Here is a 16,866-nt window from a genome sequence, read left to right as displayed (position 1 = left end):
ATTTTAACTCTAAAAAGAATCCATATAAGCCACCTTGAACTCCCAGATAAAATGTAAAATAAATGCAATTAACATTAACATTTGAAAACATACTATTGTTCTCCAACAAGCATACACAATTTGAAATCCTTTCAATTCACTGAGTAATAGTTCTGTAAGATTCTAAAAATTAATCATAAAGCTAACCAGCACATGGAATTGTCGATTCCCTTATTTTACCCTTGCTTTAGATATTGTGATTTTTTTCTGTATGGCCCAAAGCAGAAAATGTAGCTTCTTTTTTTCTCTGTTAAGCATATTATAATTTCATATATACATGCGTGTTTATCAGAATTCAGAGGATAGGATAGAGGACTACAGTAGTAGAGTTCAGTCTACATGCCAATTCCATAGGAAGAACTGAGAGTGTGCAAACTATCATACAAAATTCTCAATTTCAGAGGCTAACCAAAAAATGCCTATGATCATATTGGAGCCCTACAGTGAGACAGAAGCGCCAGATTCTCAAGCTACTTTTTGAACAGTAGGAGTAACATTATATTATTGCTAATGAACTTTGGATAATTGAGAAAGGCAAAGAATATTAAAAAGTTAATAGTTTTATTGATTACAGAAAGGCCTTTGTGTAGCTCATGCCAAAGTGTGGAATGGGCTTAGGAAAATGAGAATCCCAAAACATTTTGTTGTCTGCACACGAAAACATTACCCAGAATAGGAAGTCACAGTCCAGGCAGAATATAGTGAAACAGTCTGGCTCCAGATTGGCAAAAGAGAAAGGACAGGCTGTATATTCTCTCATTTATTCAGCCTACACGCTGAAAATATATTGAAAGAGCTGGACTAGAAAAGTAGGTTGTTTTTAAAATTAAACACAAATAACTATTCTGATGACACTACGGTAAGTAAAAATGCAAATGTTCTGCAAGTTCCAGCAGTGACATTCAAGAAGCAGAGCAAATAAATAAAACTAAGAATAAACAAAAAGAAGACCAAACAAATGACACCATATACCTCTCAGAATTTACAAGGAAGATATTCAAGTGGGGAATAGTTTCTGCCTTTTAGGAACAACTGCCTTTTAGGGACAACTATCATCAGTCAAGAAATACACTCCCACAACCCCCAGAAACCAGACTATTACTCATGCTTGGCCTACGATCATCATCTTTTGAGTTTGTTTTGATTATTCGTGTTGAAGACTGAGGCAAACTCTATTACAGGCAAGGTGTATGTTCATTTTTCAAATTATTTCCAAAACATTCCTTCAAAAGCTGACATTTGTAAAACATCCCTGAAGGCAGGGCAAGAAATAATCTATTCCAATGAAGATTGTAACCAGATTTGCAATGAGAAAATTGTTTTAATACAAAAGTGAAAGAATCTCAAAGTGCAAATATATCCTCGTTTCCATTAGCTGAAATGACACCAAGAGGGATGAAGGGAAGAAAGCATATTTTGTGCCTTATTTTTCTGTGCACCTTTCCAACTGTTCATGTCAAACAATTAGGCTTCCCCTTAAAATATCCTCCACTCTCAAACAAACGAGTAGAAAATGTTACTCCAAGTAGTGTAACCTATTTCAGTCTTTCAGTGACAGAAAGAACAGAAGGACCAGCTTCCTGTTTCAGTGACACCAAGAGCTAAGGGTTTGCTCTAACTAAAATACAATTGCTTCATGGTCTCCAGACCCAAGGTGTCTTCACACACTTTCTGATAATGGAGTGAGGCCTCCTTGCTCACATCAGCAGATAAATCCACAACACGTGCAAAGGTCCTGTAGGGAATAGACGAGAAAGGGGGGAAAGCAGTTGAAGCAATTATATGAACAGGCTTCTAATTTCCTCAGAAGAACTTGTGAAAGTAATTAAAACCTTAATAGCACGGCTGCTTGAACTGATTTAAATTTCATTTAGTTCAGGTTCAGGCAGTACAGTGCCTAAGGGCACCATTAAAGCCTAGATACTACAGCTAGGCTCATTTGTCTGATCTGCAAAGGTTCTTTTTATAAATAAAATTTAATTTACAAGTTAAAGAGGAACATGGCTTGATGCAAAACAAAGCATGAATTATATTAAATGCATTAGTTTCATGCTGACTTTACTATACATAAGTCCTCTTAGCATAGGCATCATGGGGGATAGATTATTTTCCAGTAAATGGGCATTTTGTAACGTACTATGCCCACCCTGGCAATTGTTTCATGTATAGGCAAATCTGCTGTCAGCCATTTTGTGAGCATATCATCCCGTCAGAATTTCAAATGTGTTCCCCTGTGAAAGCATCTCATAAGGACTATGAACTGATAAGCGCACTGATGGGAGGCCATGGCTAAGCTGTGGAAGTTTAGGAGGCCAGTGGAAGGAATGCAAATGAAAGAGATTGATTAGCTAATGACCACCACTACTCTTGGATTACTACTTACCTGAATTTGCAATTGTTTCAATCTAAATTTTCACTTCAAACAATTGAAGTGACCTTATAAAAAAAGGTGTTTCAACAGAAACTATGAAAATAAATACATGCGAGGGAGCTACTATAATGGGAAAAGTCTAAATAGAAGCTGTCTTGTTCTTCAAACATTTCTACTCTCAATAAAAAGATGCGGCTTATGAAACAAGCTATATTAGTGCCATGTGATCATCACTGCATCGTTATATTCTGCAAATGAAAAATGCAGTGTTTCTTCTTATGCCTTTACAAGTACCTTGGCAGCTCTGCATCCAGCTTCAAAGATACTTCCTCTAGTTCCTTCACGACATTCAATGCTTTGGCATTTTCTTCAAAGTTTTGTAGCAGAGCTTCATTCAAAACACTCTGAACCATAGCCAGGCTTTTCTGCATATCAGCTATCTCGTAAAAGTCAAAAGTTGCAGCTGTTAACTCACACAATGTAGTCAGATAACAGGTAGCCCTCAATTTATGACCACAATTGAGCCCCAAATTTCTTTTGTTAAGCGAGACATTTGTGAAGTGAGTTTTGCCCCATTTTACGATCTTTCTTGCCCCAGTTGTTAAGTGAAGCACTTCAGTTGATAAGTTAGCAACCTGGTTGTTAAGTGAATCTGGCTTCCTTATTGACTCTGCTTGTCAGGTCACAAAAGGTGATCACATGACCTTGGGACAATGCAACGGACATAAGTATGAACCAGTTGCCAAGCATCTGAAATTTGATCACATGATCATAAGGATGCTACAAAGGTCATGTCACTTTTTTCATTGCTGTTGTAACTTTGAACAGTCACTAAATGAACTGTTGTAAATCAAGGACTACCTGTAGTGGTGATGATAATCAAACCTGGCTGCTTAGTTTAAACAAGCTTGTGAAGGATGACTTTCTCTCTGTACTGAATAACAGAAGTGAAATAACTTATGCATAAATAATATTTTGAAGGGCTGTATGTTGTATAAACTTCTTCAAAGCTTCATGTCTCTTTTTGCAAAATTGGATTGTCAAGGGGCTCAAAACTTCTGTTAGCATGAGGTTCACTACTACCTTAGCAATAAAATATTCTAAGTCATCAGTAATAGAATTCAAGATACACACAAATTCATACATATCTAGGGCCTATTCAAAAAATTCCCCATTTACAAAAGCATTTCCCAACAGATCGCAGTCAGCTGTTAAGGCTAATTCATGAGCCAAAGATTGGTCATTTGTTTGATAACATCATGATGACATTTTTGTACCTAGATATTGGCCCATGTCTTCTACGTAGATGTCCTTCATGGGCAATTCATGCCTAGTTGTGTCCAGGGCTGTGGCAAAGTGCTTATAGTCCTCCCTAAACTGGGCACATTGTTCAGAAACAGGTCCAAGTATTTCAAGCTGGAAAACAAGAGGGTGGAGCAGGAAAAAAAGAGATTATGATGATTAGTCACAAGAGGCATATGATACAAGAACTGTGCATAGTTCCCCACAATATTTTTAACAACAAATTTCACTACAACTGTATAGGTAATCTTTGACCTATGACTATTTGAAGTTATGATGCTGCTGAATGAATAGTGGTTATGCTCAGTCTCGGAGTTCTGGCTATCTGGTCCCACCCTCAGTGGTTCAATGATTGCAATTTGGGCACTTGGCAATTGGTTCACACCTAACAACCAGTTGCAGTGCCCTAAAATAATGTGATTACCATTTGCAACCTTCCCTGCTGGCTTCCCCAGAAAGTCAATAAGGAAGCCAGCAGGGAAGCTCACAAATGACTGGGGTAAGCCTTCTCCACCTCCCCCAGTTCCTTTGGGCTTCTGGCTTGCAAGCCACTTGTATACCCTCCATGACCCTCACCATGCTTCCCTTGCAACTTCCTGATCCTCTCACACATACCCTGACACATTCTCCCCAACCCCTGCCTCTCATGCACATCCTCATGCACCCTTCTTGACTAGGGCCTCTTCCACATACTTTTGCACCTTTTTTAAAAAAATAATAATCATTTTTCCCCTCATAAACATACTTTAAATGTACAGTTTCTTATCTAACATACATATTTTCTTTTAACTTTCATACTAATACAATCTTCATCCTAAACAATTTAAATATATTCGGGGTTGCTCTTCAACCATTTCATCTCCCTTGTTTTATAACAATCCTTCTTCTCCCTCTCCTCTCTTTCCTTTCCCTCCCTTCTTCCATTTACTTCTACTTTCTTTTTTCTTCCTCTCCTTTTCTACTTCCCCCTACTTTTGCATCTTTTTGTATCCTGCAGGGTGGATTTGATTTAAATCGAGTTGATTTAAATCACTAGTAAAAAGGCTTGATTTAAATCAACTCGATTTAAATCATAATTTTTAAAGAGCAACTGTCATTTCTGCTACTCCTATGACCCACTGTTGACTCACCGATAGTCCCAGTGTTGCAGAATATACAGCCTCGTGCTACATAACTAAGCTCCATTTCATGCTGAATAAACTAAATTATTTATGTATCTTAAATAGAAAACTATCTTACGATAGATTTTTACCCCAAAAGTTTTTTATTAAAATAAATCCGATAAAAGTAAAAAAAATCTGATTTAAATCAAAAATATCTGATCTAAATAAAAAAAAATCTGATCTTTTTGATTTTTTTAAAAAAATCATTGATTTTTATCCACCCTGGTATCCTGCCTGACCCACTTCTCTCACACACCCTCACACCTCGCCCACCCTACCCAACCAGCTCATTCACCCTCCCCTGCATTCCCTTGCTCTCTCCCTCACCTAGCAGCAGACATTTACCTGCCTTCCTGGGACTTGCAATTTCCTGCTGGCTTCCACAATGACTTGGTTTTGGGAAGCTGGCAGGAAGTTCCCTTGTCTAATAACCGTGGGATTCAATTAATGACGGCAATTGGGACGGCAGGGATCACACATTATGACTGCAAATATTAGTGACAGAAATTTCAGTCCCAATGGCTGTTGTTACCTACGGGACCGCCTGCTACCACCAATAGCCTCCCACCGACCAGTACGCTCCCATAGAGAGGGGCTCCTCCGGGTGCCGTCGGCCAAACAATGTCGACTGGCGGCCCCCAGGGGGAGAGCCTTCTCTGTGGGGGCACCTACTATCTGGAACGAGCTCCCCCCCGAGATACGGAGGATTCCGGACCTGCGTACCTTCCGTCGCACGCTGAAGACGTTCCTATTCCAGCAAGCCGGCCTGACCTAAACTTCTCCTCTTTTAAATGGGAATTTTAAATTTAGTTTTAAATTATTGGGGTTTTAAATATGGTTCAGCCAAATTTATCTAACTTGTTTTATTTCTATTTTAAATTTTGTATTTATATGTTTTATTTCATGGCTGTTCACCGCCCTGAGTCCTTCGGGAGTAGGGCGGTATACAAATTTAATAAAATGAAATGAAATGAAATGAAAATGTTGGCTGAGGACTACTTTTAATAGCAGGGAAAAAGTACCTTGCCTATTACTTCAGCAGCAAGAACATCTCCCTACTAACTGGGTGAAGGATACTAGGTTTCGTAATAGCTATGATTATGCTATGATATGTAGTGTTTTCAATTCTCCTAAGAAAACACTTCCTGTTTAATCATTGCATTGGCTTGAAATAGTCATAGAATCAGAGGTAGAACCAAGGTCATTTAGCTGAATCTACTAGAGTGCTAGATCAATAATGTAAAATGTTCCTTTAACAATCTTGACTCAACAACTTTGATGACTATTAAGTTTCTAAATGAGTATCTATGGTAAACAAGAATTCTATCTGCCAAATAGTTGTTCCATTTTTAAATAGCACCTATCACTAGGACAGATTTCCCAGTTTGATGTCTTCTACAAAAATATTAAACTTCAAACTTCCTACGGTAATTCAGTTGAGATATATCTATTATAAGACAAAACAATGGACTTTGATTAAGCCTAAGGGAGAGTACAGTATCTATAGTAACATTTGTAAAAAAAACTTGTGTTTATTTATTACATGACTAAGGGCCAGCTTAATGAAAAAAACATACTAGAATGATTGTTCATTTATCAGCATGACTAATGAAAGGATTGTGCTTGAATAGGAAAACACTTCATTCCAGTCTATCAAAGATGACCACAGCATGGCAGAGAAAATTAAAGGATCAAAATGATAAAAAGCCCAAGCACTAATTCTGATGAAGATATTATGGAATATTGTTATCTGAAGATAATATTCCAGAGATCAGAAGAAAACAATTTGACCCAGTGTCTCCCATTTAAATAAGAAGTAAAATGGTAAAAATTAGATAAAAATGTATTAAAAATTGCTGATCGCAAGTATAAAAAATGGATAATTCAATTCTTCATTCTTCTGCCATTGTTCAACTTTCTCTTCTATAACACCCCTAACATCTTAGCAGTTTTTTAATCTCAACAGGTAAGAAGCATGACTGGTAAATAGTTCTTACACCTGCATTTTGGACTACATTCCTATACACTCTGCTATTTCAATTATTTTTAACACTAATTAGGGACAAAATTTAGGATTATACATCTAATGTACTGTATTTTTGCTAATGTGAAATGCCTGAAAGAGTACTGGGAAGGAAGACCAAACCATCCAAAAAAGATGATTGATTCAGAGATATGCATACATTCTGGACATTAGGATCTAGAGATTAATAAAATTTGCTTAGGACAAATTGTCCATATTGATAAAGTAGGATGGGAATTGAAATTTGGCACATCTGGAGGCTTCCAGACAAAAATTTGGTCTTTTGCCAAAAATGTGTTTTATTCAAGTTTTAGCTACTGTTTCACATTTAGCCTTCAGAAACAAAGCAGAACATACTTGTTCCACCTTTTGCCTGGTATCCTGCATTTATTTCAAACCTGGGCAAAACATTTGAAATAACATTTCTTTTTCATCTCTTTTAACTGTTATTTGTAAAACTGGGTTCCCTGTTGATATATTTTACAATGTATTTTATTACTATTACTTTCTGTAATAAGGTATGTGGATTTCCATTTCTTCTGCAAATAAACAATTTCCATATCTTTTGTGCAAAGGTAGTTTATAAACACAATAACTGACTGCATCTGCTTGTGCCCATACCACAACTCAGCTTGCTTACAAAAGCCAAACACTATCAGACCAGAGTTCTGAAGAGATACCTATACCATTTTTTCTCTTCTCACATTTGGAGATCAGCATAGCCCCAGGTTATTAAAAATCAATCCTATTCTTCAACTATTCCTAGTCATTTTTTTTTTTGCTTCTGCTCTCTTTTCTTACGAGTCTATTTCTTAGTTTTGTTCTAGATTTAATCTGCACAGGTGGTGCTTGCTTCCCATTTAAAGTCCAGTTGTTCAGCAACCAAATTTAGAACAGAATTGAATGAGTAATGGTTATAACCAGTCCATGTAGTTATGGCAGTCACAGAATCCCATGGTCACATGATTGTGATCTGCAACTTTCCCAGCTGGCTTCTGACAAGCAAAATCAATGGGGAAGCCAGCAGGAAGTCACAGCTCGTAGTCAGGTGAGGCTCTTGCTTAACGACAGCAACCAGAACTGTTAATGCTAAACAGTGCAATCAATTTATTTGTCAACTTATGACATATCACTTAATGACAGAATTTCTGGTGCCAATTAGCTTTGGTAAGCAAGGTTACCTATATATTTTAATGGGGGTGTAGCAATTTAGCTATTACCAAGTTAGTAAAAGCCCTCAAAAATAATGGGGAAAAAAAATCTAAATGAATTGATAGACATCCAGAATAGAAAAAAGGGAAGATACCTGTATCCATTATGCCTGAAGTACAATGCAACAACAATGTATTATCCATCCATTTATAGAAAAATCATTTAATTAGGAATGCCTTATATACTTTCCAAATCCAAGCTTTCCTTAGGAAGCTATTGGTAGATATTTGGTAGATACTTTACATTAATTTTGGTGTTTTCAATTTATTCCACATATATTTTGTAAAACTAAGCAAACCTGTCTCTCTAGGGCTTCAGAGAGCTCAGTCTCTTTCTTCAGATGCTGCAATTTATGCTTCTTTTCATGTGCATTCTTCTGTAGTTTCTCCACTTCCTCACAGAGCACTAATAAGTTTCTTTCAGCTTTCCCCTCCAGAAGGACAAGGTTTTTCTCCATCTGTTACAATAGAGCATCTCTAGGTTCAAAACTATTTCAAGATGTTTCCAAAGGTGTTTAATTTTTCTTTAAAGACATCTTGTATTTGTGCAGTTGAGCTATTACCTTTTTTTTTAATTGAAAAAGTTTTACAAACAACAATTTTTCCCCCATTTCCCCCCCCATCCCTCCCTAACCCCCCCAAACCCTCCCTCCCCATGACTTCCCCAAGGTGAAATCCATCCACATTGTTTTATATCATACTTTACCACCCCTCTATTCTCCTCCCTGTGCACTATAAATTTCTACATCACAATAAGCTATTTTGCCCCCTATAAACTATACATTTCTACACAACATTTAGCTAAAAACTATCTGGTACTTCCTGGTTTGGTATTTATTTGAGCTATTACCTTTATGGAGGCATAAGTTAACAGCAGCATCTGAGAGTCCAGCATCCCAATCAAATCATCTGAATCAGAGCATGTCTAATGAAGAAACAAATGTATTGTTTGAAGTGGGAAGTAGACCAAAAAGTAGTCACACAAGCAGGACTGTGACTATTTTCCAATAGCTCCAGAGAAAGCAACTCAGATTAACCCATGATAGATATGCCGTTACTGACGTTTCAGAAATAGGAAGATTATGAAAAAAAAGTTTTAACCCAAGAATCCAATTGTTTCTCTTATGCTTCTTTACTGCTGTATCACCTAATGTAGTGTACAATTGCCCACTCTGGGTGCAAATATCCCCCCCTCAAAATTTGAAGGTTTTCTTGTTAGAGATGAATAATAATCATCCTTGCAGTTAATGTGATGGTAAAAATATCACAATTTAATGGCAGAGTACATGTCTTATATGCAAAGCAGCATTTATCGTATTTTTTGGAGTATAAGACACAGCTTAGTTTTTGGAGAGGAAAATAGGAAAAAAAAATCTGCCTACCAGGTATTCATCTGGCTAGCATCCTTAGTCTGATCAGCTTCAGCACATTAGTTTGCTGCAGGGTGGATTTGATTTAAATCGAGTTGATTTAAATCACAATTTAAATCATGATTTAAATCACTAGTAAAAAGGCTTGATTTAAATCAACTCGATTTAAATCATAATTTTTAAAGAGCAACTGTCATCTTTGCTATTCCTTTGACCCACTGTTGACCCACCGATAGTCCCAGTGTTGCAGAATATACAGCCTCATGACACATAACTAACCTCCATTTCATGCTGAATAAACTAAATTATTTATGTATCTTAAATAGAAAACTATCTTACGATAGATTTTTACCCCAAAACTTTTTTATTAAAATAAATTTGATAAAAATAAAAAAAATCCGATTTAAATAAAAAAAATCTGAGTTTTTTGATTTTTTTAAAAAAAATCATTGATTTTTATCCACCCTGGTTTGCTGGCTTTGAGCATGCACACACGCTTTTTATCCCCTACTTGGAGATAAAAAACAGCTTCTAAAGCACAGCTGAGGGGGAGCAGCAATCAGAAAAGCAGTGCCTTGTTAGGGCTGAAAAAAAGCTTTGAAAAAGCTACATTTGGAGTATAAGACACACCCAAATTTTCAGCCTCTTTTAGGGGGGGAAAAGTGTGTTTTATACTCTGAAAAATACGGTATATAATCCCTGGCATCTTTAGATGAGGCTTATCTCATCTCTAAAATCTGAAGAGTTTCTGCCAGTCAGGTAACATGATGCTATATGCTGGATTAAATACTCATTTTATTTGACAAAGGGAAAAAAGATTTTTATGCACCTAGTTCGTTTGGCTCAGTTTTAACTCCATAGCTGGGTCTCTTTCCTTCTGTTCTTGCAGGCATGCCCACCAGTACAGAGAATGCTGGTGTATTTTATTTATTTATATTCCACCTTTATTATTATTGTTATTGTTGTTATTGTTTATAACTCATAGATAATACTCTCGCCTTTGGTTGCCCTACAAAAATATATGAAGTACTTTGTTTGTCATAGCAAATCTGTACGTCTCTAAGCATATAACCTGAAATATGACATTGAACTTTTAAGTTTTATTAAAATTAAATTTTATTAAAATTTAGATTTGTTTCCAGGAGTCGAAGCAACAGTACTTAAAATATTTAGAGATATAAAATTCACAAAGCATAGTGAATATGACTTACGTGTCATTTTAATCAATATAGATATTGCAGTAACCATATTATTTTAAAAAGTTTAATACAGTTCTCTTTTTTCAATATTCACCAGAGGTTTAAATACTTGACCACTGTTAATATGGCCTAGTTGAGGCACACCAAAGGCCTATTCAGCCTTATAAGTACATATCCCACAGCAGACAATTCTGGGAAGACTATCATAACAAAGTGCCCCTGGCAGCCTCTATTAATTTCACACTTCCCCTTTTATTTATTAGATTCATGGGTTGCTCCATCATGATTTTGGGCAGTATACAATACAAAACAATGTAAATTGGTGACAGAGAACTCAGAAAGGAATGAACACCCCGCTCCCCCCAAAAAAACCTCCATCACCAACAGAATCCAAGAAACCAATTATCCCATAACAAGTCTGCCATCTACTCTAGCCCAAGGCCTGGAGAAAAACCAAGTTTAAGAGCTCATTTAAATAAAATCAGGGTGGAGACCACTGATTTGACACTCTGGAATGTCATTCCAGAGTGGCAGGTGCCGTTAAAGAGAAGGCCTACTTCCTGGGTCCTATTATATATCACCATTTCATTAAGAGAACCCAAAGCATATAGAAATTATGGAAGATCAATAGTCTCACATAATCTCATGATATGCCATGTTATAGGTGACAACCAGTACCTTGGCTTACAAGTACTAGTAACCAGTGTAGCTAACAAAACAGAGATATTACAATAGGGATATTGTGGCATGAACATAACTGCCCATGCTGCTGTTTTCTGGTTTCCCAAACAAGGCAGCTCCCATACAGAGCCCACTACGATAGTCCAAATCCAGCGAAGCAGCTAGGTTAGTGGCCAATATAATTTACTTCAGCAATATTTCTCCTCATGAATTATGCTGAATAAATTCCTCACATAGCACCAAGTAATGGAAGGAGTCTCTAGAAAGAAGGCCAATGTGAAATGTCTGCCATTATCATGAACACAATGGAAATGTGATATAAAGGCAATAGGCTAGCATATGACAGCTCAGTCCCAGGAAAGAATTAATCTGATTAGGGTATCAAGAGCTGCCATCTTAGTAAAATTACTCATTCAAGGTTCACTTTTTAGCCAACAATGAAGTTGCTTTACTTACCGAGACCCTTTTTTTGGAAAAGCCTTTTATATTGAGCTTTGAAACTGGTGTCTTATAGTGGCTTTTTTCTGAAAGTAAAAAAGGCAATCAAAGACAGTTGGATAAAGGAATGAGGTCAATTAACTGTGTCCTAATATTTGTCAGCTACTTACTGAGAGAGTATGGGTACAAAATTTTGTTTTAAAAAAGTTGAAGGCAAGAATGACCTATACTAAACTGCTTCTTTGGCATTTTAACAACATAGAGAGAATTCTAAGCACTTATATTCCATTCTGTATCTTGATTTTAAAAAATAGGAGCCATCAAGTCTTTTCTCAGAAAGCAGGAAGATGGAGATACAAATAAAGAATATGAACTGGATTCCATATTGCCAAAAGTCAAAACTCAGGGATGCAAAGTCATGTTAGATATTATACCAGCAGTGCCTTGGAATGGCTAAATAAGAAAAGCAAATATTAATTGATCTAAACAACTAATTTAGATTTGTTCCACACATTCTGTTTAAAGAATCTTGGTGTTACATTAATATGTAATCTTGAGTGTCTACAATTCAATTTAAAAATAGCTTTTGTATAATTTTTGGAATAAAAGCATAAGCCTATTTTACAGCAACTAAACTTACATTCAAGTATACAACTCAAGCATGCACTTACCATTAATAGCTGAAACCTCCAGTTCAGGTCGAGTACTCTCATGGCTATCCAGAAAGGTTGACTGTAATATACTAGGTGTACCTTCTGCAGAAAAAGGGGTGAAGAAGAGGTTTTTCCTTTGGAATTCTGATTAATTAGGCCAAGGTAAGAAACCTATGTTTGACTAAATAATGGAACTGACTCGAAGAAAGTTGGGGGTCGTATTCCAGCAGTGGAATGATTCAAGTAGACATTGACACCCTGGTCTATCCCCATATTCTATCTCTCAGGCACACATATCCATTAGTATCTGATTTAAAAGGGATTAGACTATTTTAAAGCCTACTGCTATTAAAGTATAAATTTCAAGGAGGGACGGAAGCTCAGGTGAGAAGGGATTATATGTTTTCTATTAGCACCGTCCATTTAAAAAAATCCTGGAATTAAGCTTTAAAAGAAGTTCCATTGAAATGCTGACATAGAAAGGGTGATGTTTCAAGTAAGGATTGCAGAATTAGCATTCCCCTCTAAAAACCACCATATGTTGCAATGAAGTTTTAGATTAACTACTACTGCCCACAATCAAAACTGATCTAAATCCTAGAAGGCAAGTACTTCCTCAGAGAACTATGCTGAACTATTTTGGCATCTGACACCTCCAGGGGACTGCTGAGTATACATTCCATATACATGACAATAGTTCAAGTCGATCAATCTAATGAAATTCACAAAGACACTTTTAAGTCAGAGATGCATAACGTTTTGCACTAAGATAGCCACATTTGGCCATTACAAAGGTTACCAGCTCCAAGCTCCCAAAAAGTTAGTAAGACCAGGACCGTACCAATTTGATTTAGAATAATTGAAAAGTATATCATGGAAAATAATCTTTTTCCGATTCATTACACAATATGTTATAATTTGGCAGCAACTCCTAGGAACTTATATCTATGGGTGGAAGACCACAGGGTAACTAAATGTTCTTCAGATTGTTTTTCTGTAGCTACCTGGATTCTACAAAGTGCCTACTGTGGACATTTGGTAATAAATGCAGGGAAGACTTCTAGATTGTGTAAAGCAAAATCTTACCTATTGAGGTCTTGAATTTCTGAACAGACAGTCTCTTTGGAGAGCCAACATTTTCTAGACCTTTTGCAAAGGACAAATTTGAAGTACCCTGCCAGTTAAATGCATACATGTTGAAACTAAACAATTCAATCTTATTTGATTGCTAGTTTGGGGGTAAACAGTTATTTTTATATTTCAGGTGGTTATCAAAACAAATCCAAGTCTTGTACTACTATCCTAATCCTTTTATAATAGGAAATCATAATATGTAATTATATAATATAATTATAATAAGAAATAATAGGAAAATACATTGATATAGAGGGCCTTTTCCTGAGATAGTTTTCAGTCTGATGGGCTTAACTTTCCTTATCTTTTTGTTATAAGAAATGTAACAGTGATACAATTGCATTAATTCTTTGTATATATAAAACAAAACATTCCTCATAATTTTTTTGCATTCCTGAACAGTTTCCCCTAAATGTTGCCTCTTTGAAATAGTCATTTATTTTCTCTCTGTATTATTTATGAATTCTCTGACATTTTCTGTTGTATACAAATTAAAACATGAAACAGTTTGTTCCTGCAGGCTCACAGACACGACAATAAAAGATTTGCATTTGTTTACCCAGAAAACGATGATAAAACTGAAATTAAAATTAAAAAATAGCCCTTGAAACCTACAGAACATTAGTCAGATAAAAGCTCCCTTAAAATAAAGAAAGTAGCAACTTGAAATGTTCATTTTAAAAAATTAGAAGATAGGCCAGAAACCAAAGTACCGTATTTTCCGGCGTATAAGACGACTTTTTAACACATGAAAATCTTCTCAAAAGTCGGGGGTCGTCTTATACGCCAGGTTCTCCTGTAACCAGGCAGACCAGCCCAAAAGGCTCTGACGAGCCTTAAATGGCTCTGGCGATCCAAGCTCTGACGATCTGCTAATCAGGCAACTCAGCTGGGATCACCAGAGCCATGGAGAAGGAAAAAAGTTTTCCCCCTCCAGCTTGCTTACCTTAGCTGCTTGCCTTGCTTCACTTGCCTGAATCCATTCCATCAGCAAGCAACTCCCTGCCTGCAATCAAGCAGGCAGGGAGTTGTGGACTTCAACTCCCAGAATTCCTCAGCCAGCAAAACAAAGCTGGCTGAGGAATTCTGGGAGTTGAAGTCTACAAGTCTTAAAGTTGCCAAGGTTGGAGACCCCTGTTCTATTGGGTAAGCTTTTTTCCCCTTTGGGATCTTTAAAAAAAATAGTTAATTGGGTTTTTTTTTAGTTGTTCTTTTTTAGACCTAGCCATTTAAAGTTTAGGAAGTTTTAAATTTAGCTTTCATATAAAAATAAAATAAAATAATATTTGTGCAGCTTTCTGAGATTTAGGGTGTTTCTGTAGTGTTTCACTCTAACTACACAAACACACAAAATCTCACAAAGCTGTATGTGGAATTTTGTGTGTGTAAAGTGTGAAAGTTGGGTTTTTCGGCTTTTTGTGGCTGTGTGAGGTTCCTGCTTGTTGCAGGGGCCATTTTGGGTCTAGCACAGCTGCTTTTACATTGTGGGTGAGCCAGTTGTGTTGTGTTGTGTGTGTGTAAAGTGTGAAAGTTGTTTTTTTGGGGGGGCTTTTTGTGGCTGTGTGAGGTTCCTGCTTGTTTCAGGGGCCATTTTGGGTCTAGCTCAGCTGCTTTTACATTGTGGGTGAGCCAGTTGATGTTTTTTAATTTTTATTTGGTGTGCGTTGGAAGAGGGGTAGTCCTATATGGCGAGTATAGCCCAAACCCTATATTTTAACAGGAAAATTCAGGGGTCGTCTTATACGCCCAGTTGTCTTATACGCCGGAAAATACGGTAACTCTCCTCCTAGACCAGGGCTGTCAAACATGCAGCCCGTGGGCCGGATGCATCACGCACTGGCCATGCTCATGCCAGTTTAGCAAAGGGGGAAAAAGTTGCGATACGTCACGTGATGCCATTACGACACAAGTTTGATACTCCTGTCCTATACTGTAGTACCAGAAAGCCATAAAACAGGATTTTTCATGCCAGTTGGAGAATTTGGGGTGTTGAAGTCCACATATCTCAAAGTTGCCAAGTTTTTAAAAATCACTGCTATAGTCTACGGAGATTCTCAATCATCCACATCATGGTTGTCCCAAAAATGCTTTTTTTCAAGAGGCAACTGGACTTTCTGGTTGTTGTTTTTTTCTTGACATAGAGAAAACTCCAGCCTTAGTGACTGGCTAAAAGAATGCAAATGACCAGCTGTCTGCAAGAAGTATAAATCCTTCCATTCCCCACCATCCAGTCAGAGCTGAAGAAGCTTCTTGGATAAGAAGTGAAACCTCTTCAAAGAAAAACAAGAAAGTCCAGTTGCCTCTTGAAAAAAAAGCACCTTTGCTATGGAGCCCTGATGGCGAACCTATGGCACACGTGCCAGAGATGGCCCGCAGAGCTCTCTTTGTGGGCAGGCGCACCACTGCCAGCTGCTCTTCCGGGTTCCGTCATGCACATGCGCACAAGCCAGCTGGTCTGTGTGCCAGAATCCGGAAGAGAGCAGCTGGCTGGCGCGGATGCGCACGATGCAACCCGGAAGAACAGCTAGCCGCCACGCGCATGCACACTGGCCAGTGCTCTCTTCCTGGTTCTGGCGCTCCGGCACATGCACATGCTCCTGTTTCGGCACTCGGTGCCAAAAAGTTTAGCCATCAGTGCTACAGAGGATATGTTTCTAATGCAGACTCACCTTTCCACCTGTTTTTTTATCATACTGCAGGTAACGAGATGGCACAATTCTTCCCCCTGGCAGAGGAAAAAAGTGGAAAGAGAACCCATGAGACAAATGTTGCATTTGTACCATTACTATCCATGAGAAAAGAAACTTTTCCAGAGACTTTGGAACTCCTTATGGGAACAATGTTGAGACCAAGCACTCGACTCCACAGAACGACTGCTGTGCAAAGCTCCGATATTAAATCTCCGACAGCTTTGTGCAGCGGATCGGCTGCTGGTTACGGACCATGAAATCTACTCTCCAAATGCCATTACTCACCTCTCTGTTTCGGCCGGGCACCCGTCTCCATCTCAGTCGTTCCAGGCTCCCTAGAAAGACAAATGAACTCGGGTGACAGGGAAATCAAAACCCAAACCATCCACCGCTGCCATCCAGCCTTCTCTCCGCTCTCCTACCTGCCGAGCGGCGCCTTTCCCGCCATTTCCGCCGAACAAACGCGCGGCTTTCCCCACCCATCAAAACAAATAAGCCTCAGCGCATGCGCCCTGGAGCCCAGTTGGAAGGGATCGCCTGAGCCACCCGAAAAGCGGAAGCAGGGAAACTAGAGCGTCCCACTTTCAGAGAG

The 16,866-nt window shown here is 37.8% G+C and overlaps 1 protein-coding gene across 1 annotated transcript; it reads right to left on the bottom strand.

Annotated features, from left to right (window-relative positions):
- Positions 1–583: 583 nt before the first annotated feature.
- Positions 584–16,849, bottom strand: HAUS8 (HAUS augmin like complex subunit 8). The gene is made up of 11 exons (XM_034437620.2): positions 16,697–16,849; positions 16,560–16,609; positions 16,254–16,309; positions 13,537–13,624; positions 12,469–12,552; positions 11,816–11,883; positions 8,960–9,034; positions 8,409–8,567; positions 3,688–3,826; positions 2,705–2,846; positions 584–1,774 (listed from the first exon to the last, which is right to left on the bottom strand). The coding sequence occupies exons 1-11, from the start codon at positions 16,720–16,722 to the stop codon at positions 1,654–1,656; spliced, it is 1,008 nt and encodes a 335-aa protein (XP_034293511.2). The 5' UTR covers positions 16,723–16,849; the 3' UTR covers positions 584–1,653.
- Between the last annotated feature and the right edge of the window lie 17 nt (positions 16,850–16,866).

This window comes from Pantherophis guttatus, chromosome 1, assembly GCF_059756535.1.
Source record: "Pantherophis guttatus breed Tessera chromosome 1, ASM5975653v1, whole genome shotgun sequence".
NCBI classification, from domain to species: Eukaryota; Metazoa; Chordata; class Lepidosauria; order Squamata; family Colubridae; genus Pantherophis; species Pantherophis guttatus.
This window is presented reverse-complemented; position numbering and strand designations above follow the sequence as displayed.

Bases quoted from the DNA above. Each gene is read 5' to 3' on its own strand.
- HAUS8 (XM_034437620.2), bottom strand. From the start codon at position 16,722: ATGGCGGGAAAGGCGCCGCTCGGCAG. The intron at 13,625-16,253 runs GTGAGTCTGCAT...TTTAACTGGCAG, and splicing joins ATAAAAAAACAGGTGGAAAG to GGTACTTCAAATTTGTCCTT. The intron at 3,827-8,408 runs GTTTGCTTAGTT...CTTGTTTTCCAG, and splicing joins CTGAAGCCCTAGAGAGACAG to CTTGAAATACTTGGACCTGT.